Genomic DNA, 12,262 nt, shown 5'->3' with positions numbered 1-12,262 from the left:
AGCCACTGGAGACGGAATTAAATTCAGTTTGCATTGAAAGGCAAGCCTGTCAAATTTGCGCTTTCTGAAACAATAAACAAACAATAACACAGGCATCTTTTGAAATTCACACTGTTAATGCCAAATTGCAAGTCAAGTGTACAAAAATGTGTATACCAAAGTATGCATATATTAATAAATCTAACATGCAAATATGAACTCTATTAGGGAAATTTGCTTTGCAAAAATGTGCATATTGTAATATATCACATACAAAAATGTGTATATTCAGAGAAATTCGCACTAAAATGATGAGGAGTTTTCTATTAAAAATGCATACTGATGTGGAAATGCGGAGGACTGAATTTAATGTTGGGGGGAAACAAGAAACTGAGAGAACCAAAATTGGCAGATTTGCTCATCCTTAAACCACAGAGCCTAGGACTTGCTGATCAGAAGGTCGGCAGTTCGAATCCCCACGACGGGGTGAGCTCCTGTTGCTTGGTCCCTGCTCCTGCCAACCTAGCAGTTCGAAAGCACGTCAAAGTGCAAGTAGATAAATAGGTACCGCTCCGGCAGGAAGGTAAACAGTGTTTCCATGCGCTGCTCTGGTTCGCCAGAAGCAGCTTAGTCATGACCTGGAAGCTGTACGCTGGCTCCCCCGGCCAATAAAGCGAGATGAGCACCGCAACCCCAGAGTCGGCCACGACTGGACCTAATGGTCAGGGGTCCCTTTACCTTTACCAGTCATTTTACAATACCATTTATTCAAAAAAAATTGTTTATTTCATAAAATTGTAAACAAACCAACCTTAAAGCAGTGAAAAACATCTAAGAAGAAAACCTCAAAACCTATAATCAAATAAGAGTGGCCCCCAATCACGTTAAGGCACTAAAGTCCTGTGCATATTACATACCCATCAATGGGTATGTACAACTAATCCCCACAATCCTTATGAAAGGTTTACGAGCACCACAGAAATCTATTATTTTTTGCCGGATGTATGCACAAATAACTACATCACATATTCCATCCTCATATGTGGGGGAGGGGCATCATTAGCCCCTTGTTCCACTCAATGTACAGTACAGTATTTAAAGATCTGCAATTGTGTGAAATGGGCTCTAGGGATTTGCCAGCTTTTAAAGTTTGCCGTACTTTTCCGTCTATAAGATGCCCCCGTGTATAAGACGCCCCCTATTTTGGGGGACTCAGATTTAAGAAAATGAGGGGAGATGGCCCCATGTATACGACGTCCCCTAATTTTTGACATTATTTTTTAGGGGAAAACCCTAGTCTTATACACGGGGGGAAATGGTATTTACCGTATTTTTCGCTCTATAACACGCACCCGACCATAACACGCACATAGTTTTTAGAGGAGGAAAATCCGTAGGCATGCCACCCGTAGGCATTCCCTCCATAACACAGACAGACATTTCCCCTTACTTTTTAGGAGGAAAAAAGTGAGTGTTATGGTGCAAAAAATACGGTACTATTAAATGCATTTTTTAAAACTTGCAGTGAAATAGCCAGAATTTTTAAGTTAGAAAAGATCTGAAGGTATTGACTGGAAAAGATGTTTTCTACAACCTAGAGTTGGAATTATTATTATTATTATTATTATTAGCCAGCCACTCTGTTGTGTTGGAAAGGACCCCGAAAGTCATCTAGTCTCAACTCCCTGCAATGAAAGAATCTCAGCTAGAGATTCTCAGCCTTATATTAAAAAGGCTTAATGGCCTTTTATGAAGTCTTCTTAAATCTGGTTGTTGTTGAAAAGACCCACAGCCTATGACAGAAAGAATTCTACGTGGGATTAATTCTGAATGTTCATATTTTAATGTTCGTATAACTAGCTTTGTATTTTATAAGCTGCTTAGAACTCTATTGAGCATCATATAAATTTAACAAAATAGACTGGAACAGGTCCAGTTCCCAAGACCCTGATTCATTATATCTGATACACTTTGCACCATGTGCTCTCCACAGCAAATCTCTGATGTAAGAAGGGGAAATAATGGCTTGAGGGCTAAAGAAAACAAGCAATGGTCCATTAGTATAACAAAGAGGGAAAGGGACTTGGCAGCAGCCATTTTCATACAATTAAAAACACAAGGGTGTTATGAGTTCGTTTGGTTATTGCATCTATTCCCCTTCCCCAATATATAATCTGAAGCTCAAACTCACCAACAATTTCACTTGGCTCTTTGTTGTATAGCTTTTTGTTCCAGTAGAGAAGTCTTAGGAAAGGAATGGAGACAAGAAGCACGAGGCAAATCCCAACAAACATGTGCCCTGTAAATCCTGCAAAGTCCACTCCCTGGGAATAAAAAATATATAATTGAAGTAGAATCAATTACAGCAACTCTCAGTGCCATACATAAAAGGGCACTGATTATTGTAGTGTCTTCTTAGCAGAGCAGTGCAGGTCTCCTTCTGTACTTGGCAATACAATCCAGCTAAAATATAGCACTACGTTTAGCATCTTCATTTCAGTTGAGAAGTTAGGTGTATGCTCAGCAAATTTCCACTGACATAAACCCCATGCATCTGAAGTAGATTTATACCATTTAAAACATTCATGGCATCCTCCAACGAATCTTGGGAACTGTAGTCTAACCCTCACAGAGCTACAATTCCTAGGAGCCTTAACAAACTACAGCTCCCAGCATTCTTTGGGGGAAAGCCATATACATTAAACATGCTTTATATGTATAGTGTGGATGTGACCAGAAAGGATGCTGGAATTTATTTTATTTTATTGCAATAATCAAACATGGTATTCCAGTGAACTCTGTTTTATTGAGGTGATGGTGGTAGCAATTAACATTTATTATTATGTTTCTTATCCTGTTTTCTGACCTAAATAGCTCTTCATTGCATGGCGAGGGGGTGAAGGTAGTAATGATTAATCACAGAATCATAGAATTGTAGAGTTGGGAAGGACACCAAGGGTCATCTAGTACAACCCCCTGAAGTGCAGGAATCTCAGCTACATAATTTTTTGACAGGTGGTTTCTGGCCCACGCCTACAAGTCAAAGGCGGATGTTCCAATTGTAACACTTATTTTTGATATAAAATGACTAACTTCAAATAAATATATAATTTATAATTAATTCATTTCCCTCCTTTTTGTGTTTTTGATCAGCTTTCAGAAAGTGTGAGTTTGTTGCATTCATCTTTAAATGCATGCTGAACTGAATTTCTTCTCCATCCCTAGCAGCAGAAGCTTCTGATCATCTTGAGGCTGCACCAGTGGAAGGGAAGACTCACCCAGCAAAGTCTCGTTCATGTAGCACTAAATTAAACTTTTGAACTCTTGCTGGCATGTGAATCTCTTGCTGATTAAGATGTGTTACACCATTTCAAGCATCCAGCATTCTCTGAAGTCAGTGCTTCCCTTTACATCACCTAAGAAAGGAGCATCTGCCAAGATTTCGTAACACACTCTTCCCACAATTACTTCAAGAGCCATATACTACATACATAAGATAAGTAAGATAATCCCATCTTGTGTGTGACAGTCCTTCGGCTACATAGAGGTGGCTGCTAATATTAGGAAAACGTTCTTGCTTCCATGTGGAACAGAACTGGAAATGTTCCAGAAATATGCTTAATTTGAAAAGGAAACGTATTGAAATGAGCTAAAAATCATAGTCGTTGCTTTTTGCGAAAATGGAAATCATGACAAGCAAGACAAGACTACTCAAGACAAGAACATTTTAAAAAAGAAATAACAGAGCTTAAGCTTTAAAAGGTTTCAGAAAACTTTATGGAATTATCGGGAGGGGGTGCTCTGAAACTTTAGGCGACATTTTTACTTTATGGTCTGCTAGTTTATGACCTCTCAGGCGGTGTAAAGCTAAGATAGCAAATCGTTATAATCTCTGAAGCCTCAAAGTCACAAATGTTGAAAATTTATGGGTACAAAGGAAGTCAATCCTGCACCACAAACATAAAAAAAACATTTGGTTGTGTGTGTTTTTAAAAAAATAATTAAACCAGGCAACTTTTTACCTAAGATTCCTGGGGAAATGTTTTAAAGTGTTACAGAAATAAACTGTGCAGCGTTCCAATACTACGTTGAAAAATGTAGTACATCACCTTGAGCGCCTTTGAGAAGATGTTGAAATAAATAAATAATAGACTTGTGGTTTTCCAAGACATATGCAGCCCAGAGCCATAAACAGAGGACTACTACCAGGTACTCGATGTCACCATTTAATTTTTATTTTTTATTTATTTTTTACCTACACAGGGTCTCTTATAGCTCTTAATGCTAAATGATGGTGAGAAACAAAAGGATGTGATAATCCTTTTCATAACCTGAAAACTTTTACAGCAGAGGTCCTGGCATCTGCCCAATTGGGTGCCACACAACAACACTGAAGACAGATCTTACACCCCCATCTAGTTAATGTTGGCTGGGCTGGTGCACACTGGATTGCAGTTTGGGCATGGTCAGGTTAAAACATTTTATTCTCCCAGGAATCTGTATAGCTTGTATTTTAAATGGCTCTGTAACTAAGTAAAATATTGTCATAGTATGTCATCCTTGATTGGCTTGGAATGCCAGGGCAATTGTGTTCTAGCAGTCCCTGCTTCCAGAGTCTTAAAACATGGCCCGGCCGGATTGGCCAGGATTCAAAATATGCCTGTGGCGGGCAAGGCCAACAATCCACAGTGGCCGGCCAGGGAATTACCCATGACTGGCCGCCTAGCCCCCTGATATTGCTCCCATAGGGGGTTGAGGGACCCACGCAATAGCTGCCCACCTCCGTGACTGGGTAAGCCGCCATTGCTGACTCTAGAAGATCAAGCTGATAGACTTATTGTTAATGCATATTCCCCATCTAAGCAATGAAGAAACAAAGAGAACAAGAAATATACCCCTTCTTTTATGTAAATAGGGTACCAATAATTTTTATTCCTTTGCGGAGTGGGAGTGAAGGGCTATTAATCACTGCTGGGAAATATTTCCCGTTTTAGTTCACTTGCATTTTTCTACAAAGTACATCCTTATCTCTGTGTTTTTAATGAACAAATTGTGGCAAGTCTAAATGCATTCAAACAGTCTTTGAGCCGAGCAAGAGATGAAGTCTATAAAGGAGAGAAAGAGATCTATCAAGCACAGTAAACCGATGCCTAACATAAAATACAGCTTTTGTATTATTTTATTTCTGTTTGAGGCAATAAGCTGCTTTTCAGATTTCCATTCCCAATGTTTAAAAATCTAGACTTGAGGACTGTATTTCATCTGTCTGAGGAAAACATTTTAAAAAACACACACAGAGCGAGAACCCAATGTATTTCTGGAAAGTATCACCTTGGAGCAATCAGGATCTCCAGGAGAAGTATATACAGTGGTACCTCAGGTTACATACGCTTCAGGTTACAGACTCCGCTAACCCAGAAATAGTGCTTCAGGTTAAGAACTTTGCTTCAGGATGAGAACAGAAATTGTGTTCCGGCAGCACGGCGGCAGCGGGAAGCCCCATTAGCTAAAGTGCTGCTTCAGGTTAAGAACAGTTTCAGGTTAAGAACGGACCTCCGAAACAAATTAAGTACTTAACCCAAGGTACCACTGTATATATATTCATGTGCCACATATACATAGAGAAGTGACTCCCCTCAAAACCAGTTGGGGTTGTATTAAATTAATGCACTGTGTCACTGGGGGTCAGTGCAGCCAGCCTTTATCGGGTCCCAAGCCCCACCCACATAGTCCAGCCGGATTGGCCAGGATTCAAATAACAGATGGCGGGAAAGCCTGCCAATCTCCAGTGGCCAGCCTGGGAATTCCCTAACCGCTGACTGCCTAGCCCTGGCATTGCTCCTAAGAGGAAGGAGTTTGATATGATGGACCACATCTGCTGCCCACCCTGTGACCGGGTAAGCAGCCATTATCCACCATGTTGTTCACACAGTGTCAGTGCAAGCTGAGGATAACACTGGAAGATGCTTCAGTAGCCAATAAAAGTGTCCACGACCATGATAGACCTTTTTCAAGTATAAATGCCATCAAGTTGAGATATTTTGGGGAGTCACTGGTCTTCAAAAGTCATGTTTTAAAGGTTTAAAGAAGGGGATAGCCTCAAGCAAATGAGACGAGTCTTAATATTTCACAAGTCATACAAAGCTCAACTGTGGGAACGAAAGAGAAGGGAAAATCCCAGGACAGCAACAAATCCCTCCATCCGTGTTCATGACATGGCAATAAAAGTGCATCTCTATGCAAATGCAACAAACCAGAAGTTATTATACTGGTGATATATTAAAGCTACTGTTATGTTTATAAAAACCAGAAGATGCATATGGAATGCATACAAAGTATCTGATGTTTAAGGGAAAAGTGTATTCTGTACATTAAGTATAAAATGTTTGAGGAAAATATATATATATTTAACTGTTCCCATATCAATACTGCATCCATAATGTCATTTGTTGTTCAATTCTCCAAAGGGAAAGGGGGGAATTGTTTGTTGTTTTGGATTTGTATGCTCGCTCTCTCTCTCTCTCTCTCTGTGTGTGTGTGTGTGTGTGTGTGTGTGTGTGTGCGCGCGCGCGCGTGCCCAGATTAAGGAGAAGGGAGAAAACAAGGCAATGGTCAACACAACTAAAAAGCCTGATTAAATGGATGGCAAAATCACAGACAAACAAACCAATTACCCAGCTGCAAATCCCATAATTTCCATCACTTACAGTGCAAGCCTATGTGTATCTACTCAGAAGTAAGTTCCAGTGAATTCAATAGAACTTACTTCCAGGTAAGTGTGTATATGGAACTGCAGCCTTTATACTAAAGTAGAATTTATATTAATCAAAGATGAGATGCATATGTATTATGTATTAGTGTGGGGTGTTTTTCTTTCTTTCCTCAGGTTTGCATTATCCCTTACAGCATCAGTCTGGGGGGGGGGGGGGGTAACAACTGGTTCTGTGCCAGAACAGGTGCAGTCTTTTATCTTTCAGCACAGTGGGAAGAACAGATAAGCACTGCTGAATAGAGCATCTGTATTTATTTTCCATTTGCACAATAGGCAGCAATACATACCTCGTTCCTGAGTTCCTGCTTTGAAACAATAATCACATTGGGTGGGTCCCCAATAGCTGTAGAGGCCCCTCCAATGTTTGTGAAGATTACTTCGGCAATCAGGACATGCCTGGGATCTAGGTTAAGCACCTCACATAACCTGCAAAGACACAGATCAAAAATACAATCTGATCCTTTTCATATGATTTCTAAAATCGCTGGTTTATGTTTCCAAAGCTAGCTCGAACTATGCGCCAGAAAGAGAGCCCATTAGTATTTGTGATAGATAAAAATAAATATCGTGTCCCACACCCCAATGAGCAAATCATTTTTCGCTCTTATCATAAGAAGAGCATTCACATAATAGCCTCTCACTTTGCTGAATATTAGATTGCAGCTTTCTTGTACAGACCTGATTTGCAAAGCACAGACAAACAGTTCAAACGGTGGAATCTAGCGGAAATTATAATAGATGCAGATCTGCTTGCAGTTTGCTTGGGTTGCTCCTCCACTTCCTCTCCTTAAATCCCTTTTCCTATTGACAAAAGCAAGACGACTAGTATTCACAAGAGGGCCCTGCAACAAAATGTTGCGAAGTGGAGCGCTCCTGTTCCAGGGTTCCAGTCAGCCATGACTTTTCCGAGGCAGTCCATTCCATTTCCTCCCAAACCTGCCCCATGTTTTCCTCTCAACAGTCAAGTCAGTATTCCATGCTCAGGCCTAACTGGACTGGTTTGGTGTTTGTTTGTATTTCTGCAAACCAGCTTGCCTTGTGCATGGATGGTGCTGTTCTAGCTATATGGAGGAAACCCCCCCCCCCCCGTTAGAGAATGGGTTGGTATATAACAGGGGTGAGGACCCTTTTTCAGCAGAGAGGCCACAAGCCAGTGGTAGGCGAGGCCAGAGGCAAATGTGATGGGGTCAAATGCAAAAGTAAACAGAGCGTGTTAAGTTGTGGGTGAACATATCAGACGACACAGCGATTCTTCAGACAGCTCTTGTTTATTCACAGGCCAGAAAAGAACTGGGCTGAAGGGTTCAGCCAATCTGCTTATATAGAGCTCAAAGCAACAGTAACAACTTTCTGTAACTATCCAATCACTGAACGTCACTTTCAATTTCTTATTTGCATATGCGGACCTGAGTGAAAACTATCTACAGTATCCCCCTGCTGGCCCAGGGTGAGAACTTCAGTACATAACAGAGCAACTGATGGGAGCTACATTCCAGCCACAGAAAAAGCTAAAGGTTTCTACTCTACACATCCATGCAGGCAAACAGGACGCAGTCACATAGTTTAAGGACACTTAGCCCTGCCAAGTGCATAAAAGCACTTGAGAAGGGTGTAGAGCAGGAATGGTGACTGGTGTGGCCCAGGAAAGGGACACTGGCTGGGGACAAACCCAGGGGCCAGACAGAAATGCCTAAAGGGCCACATCTGGCTCCTGGGCCTGAGGTTGTCCACCCCTAGTATATAGGATTGGGATTCATCTTGGTAACTCCTGCAAAGTACTGAGTTTGCCACAAAATGTGACAAGAAAATAAGATCATATTTCATGCACCGCTGGTAAAGGGCTAAAGCCTTATTGTCAAGGAATCAGGAGAATTTTCTACTAAGCTGCATCACCATGGTAATAGCAGCTTAGAATACCATTTTAAAATTGGACTGAAGAAGTCTGAGGAAGACAGCAACAAAATAAAGTGAATGACTAACACAGCAGTGAGAGAGGGGAGAGGAGGAAACAGAGCTTGTTTAAAAACAGTGTGTGTGTGTGTGTGAGAGAGAGAGAGAGAGAGAGAGAGAGAGAATGAGAGAGAGAGAGAGAGAGAGAGAGAGAGAGAGAGAGAGAGAGAGAGGTTCCAGATAAGGAAATTTAAAAGTCATGTCACTGTGACATCTGCATATGAAAAATATATGCGCGCATAAATTATTACCAGTTAAGTCAACTTCCACATTTTGCAGCATATCTGAAACAACCAATACCTTGGCAATATTTATTTTACTCAGGGACAATTCTACCATTATGGGCTGAAAGGTGGAGCTCTGCCTAATAAACTATCAGAGAGAGGGGAAAGTACAATTACGGTACTTTTGTTTGGGCTTCAAGACTAATTTCCAGCTGAAAACTCACAAGCCAGCAGGCAGGAGAAAGGAGTGTCAGTATATTGAGGGTGTGCATCTATATGTGATGGGAACAGTCCTCAAATAAAGCTAGGGATGGAAGTCAAGTTTTTATTACGCAGTGGTGAGGACAACTGAAAACTCATCATTGCAGGCACTTTGCTTCGGTTTTGAAGTGGGCTGCACTTCAGAACTGAAGCAAGAATAGAGCAGAACTGTCTGAAAGAATAAAGCATGGAGAGATAAGGTTGGGTTCAGCTGCCATCACACATACAAATGCCTGGTAGTCTAAGGTCAAGCCTCCACCTCCACCTTTATGCATGAATGGGGCAAGCACATGAGTCAATAAAAGTAGCTGCCCACACCATGCTCTGAGTCACATGATGACTCATCTCTCTCTGGAAGGTCTCCAGGTAAATCCCTCCCTGGGTCTGTTTTCTCCCAACCATTGCTTCGTTGCAAAAATCCTGGTGACCCACAGGCTGTCTGTTAGGTCTATCTTCCTCCTTCCTTCCTCCAGTAAAGACAAACACAATCCCAGCCTCTTGGGACTGTAGGAAAACAGCCCACATTGGAGCTGACCATATGCGGGAGGGGGACTTGTTTGAGGTGACCTGAGTGAACACATGGTCAGGGTGACCTCCCACCTGCCTGTGTTCAGACGGCATATTAGGACACTCAAAATGGTTTGAATCCCCTGCCCATTCCACCTTTATGAGGTTTTGTTTATTTGTTTGCTTGCTTGCTTGTTTTTTGAAGAACTACCTTATGGTGACTGGGGTAAAGAGGAGCATTGTAGTAACGTTGTCCAAGAAGGCTGAGAGAATCGCAGCAATAAGGCAGAGAATGATAATCATAGCCCACACTTTGCCTCGAGAGAGTCTGTAAGCCTAATAAAAACAGACACAGAGGAAATATGATGGAATTGATTAGCACGATGGACAACATCACAGTTCTTGCTAAGCAACTAGATGTGGAGCTGTCGTTCAGCATCACCTCATACCAAGAGGTACAGTGTTTATTAATCTGTGGTAATTGGGTAAAGTGATTTTTGCCAGTTTTTCAAAACGGGAAAAGGGGGGGGAACCTTACGAATCTAAGTATTTCAGAAGACAAAAGCCAGTGTTATCATACATTCCCTAAGATACAATGAAGCCAAAGCGAATCGTGCCTAACATTAAAATTTATGAGTACATGTAAAATGCTGCAAAGGTGTGTTTTACTGTCATTTCTTAAAAATCAAATGCATATTACGCTCTTCCTCCCATGGAGTCCATTTTATATTATAGCAATGCACATTCACTGAAACTGAAGGAAGGTACATGCTGCGGCAGGCATTCACCATTTGCCACTACTTAATTGAGAAGTGGTCCTCTTTGCCTTATTGATACTAATGGCATTTAAGTACCATTAATTTAAACAGGGTTTAAGAGAGTTGAGCACTGTGCCTACAGCCCTTACCCATCACTTCTAAGATAATTTTGCCAAAAGCGTCATCCATCTCCTAAAACCTTTAGAAAATTACAGGATGAATGTTGCTGCTTTTTTTTGCAAGGTCTGCCAGTAATGATCAAAGCACGAATAGGCTAGAAATAAGTAATTGACCTGAGAGGGGAAGGGAGACAGTCAAATGGACTCAAGCATGCTTTTTTTTTTGTTCTGTATAGCACAGATGGCAAAGTATTATTAAATTCTAGTGCTGAATAGTATATAAATGCTTTCCACTAAAAAGAAGGGAGGAACAGACCTACCTTTACTGCGCAATAATCAAAAAACCCAGTTTCAGAAAAGATGGCAACTAAAAGCATCTATGGAGGTTAAAGAAAAAGAAAATATTTTACTGTTTATACAGTTAATTTTTATCAATAAAGAATGCTTTAATGCACCCATTTTTTGGAGAATCCTTCTGTTCAAATTTGCACACATATTTTCACTTACTAAACTTAAAAGGGAATGCACAGGTTTTCATTTGGAATAGAGGGATTCACCAGGGCACCCTCCACACTGAGGCCTTTTTATGGGTGTATCCTGCAGCGTGCCACAGATGCAATAACAGCGCAGGTCAATTTATACTGGACCATACACACATTTTTCCATTTTAGTAGTTGTTCTGATATGCTTCCCCAGTGTCACTGCATTACTTGAACTCTGGAACTACCGTGCAACAAAAATAAAGATAAACCATGGTGTTTGTGGTATAAAAAGCTACAGAATGTAACCAGGAAATTACAGGACATGCACTCGTCAGAAATGAAGCAGTATATCCAGTCCAAATATTTTGCAAGTGCACAAGTAATCATGGATGCACATTTTTTAAAAAAAAAAAACATCTGGAGGGGCCCCAAAACTTAATCTTTACTAGATCAAAAATGATCAGAGATTCAGTGCAAACTGCTTCCCAGTTTTTTAAGGATCTATTTATTGCTTGTCACTTGATAGTCAGTACCAGAGCTTTTTTTCCTAGAAAAAGAGGTGCTAGAACTTGTTGAGCTTTTTTTTAAAGGGGGAAGCCTTATGCTGCCTTCTGCAATACCACCCGCAGCCTCTGTCACGCAACACAGAGTACCATGCCACCCGCAGCTTCTGTCGCACAGCCCCCAGCAATGTGCTGATGTGCCAACATGCTGCCACGCTAAAGAGGTGCTGGAACACACACCAAAGAGATGCCAGAACTCAGTTTCGGTGAGTTCTGGCTGGAAAAAAGCCCTGGTCAGTATTAACAAAGCAAAAATTTGACGTCATATCTGTTGGAATGCATGCTCCCCTGCATTATGAAATTATTTCTCCTACCACAAAAGCCAATGGAGGATACCAAAATGATTTCAAAATCTGCCAACCCTAAATTTGCCCAGAAGCTTCCAGTCACATTAAGAGGCATTAAATTTCCAAATTCCTACACTGGAAAAGCTTCAAAGGGAACTAATATGACTGTAGCTGCTCTCAAATGTAGCATATTTTTTAACGTTTAGCAACAATTAAGTTTGATATAATTCCAGAACACTTAAGGCACAAGGTGTATATATAGAAGTTTTTAATTACCATTCCGAACAAAAGCGCCAGAGTTTCATAATCAATCCATGCCACTACTTTGACCAGGCTCGGCTTCTGCAATTAGAGAGTGCA

The 12,262-nt window shown here is 41.0% G+C and overlaps 1 protein-coding gene across 1 annotated transcript in view; it reads right to left on the bottom strand.

The window, feature by feature from the left end:
• Positions 1 to 12,262, bottom strand: part of OCA2 (OCA2 melanosomal transmembrane protein) — a 130,599-nt gene that overhangs the window by 76,685 nt on the left and 41,652 nt on the right. The window contains exons 10-14 of the mRNA XM_077927568.1: positions 12,179 to 12,244; positions 10,891 to 10,947; positions 9,905 to 10,029; positions 7,039 to 7,177; positions 2,171 to 2,303 (exon numbers count right to left, since the gene is read on the bottom strand). Coding sequence (XP_077783694.1) covers positions 2,171 to 2,303; positions 7,039 to 7,177; positions 9,905 to 10,029; positions 10,891 to 10,947; positions 12,179 to 12,244 — 520 coding nt within the window. The remainder of the gene's footprint in view (positions 1 to 2,170; positions 2,304 to 7,038; positions 7,178 to 9,904; positions 10,030 to 10,890; positions 10,948 to 12,178; positions 12,245 to 12,262) is intronic.

Source organism: Podarcis muralis, chromosome 4, assembly GCF_964188315.1.
Source record: "Podarcis muralis chromosome 4, rPodMur119.hap1.1, whole genome shotgun sequence".
NCBI classification, from domain to species: domain Eukaryota; kingdom Metazoa; phylum Chordata; class Lepidosauria; order Squamata; family Lacertidae; genus Podarcis; species Podarcis muralis.
This window is presented reverse-complemented; position numbering and strand designations above follow the sequence as displayed.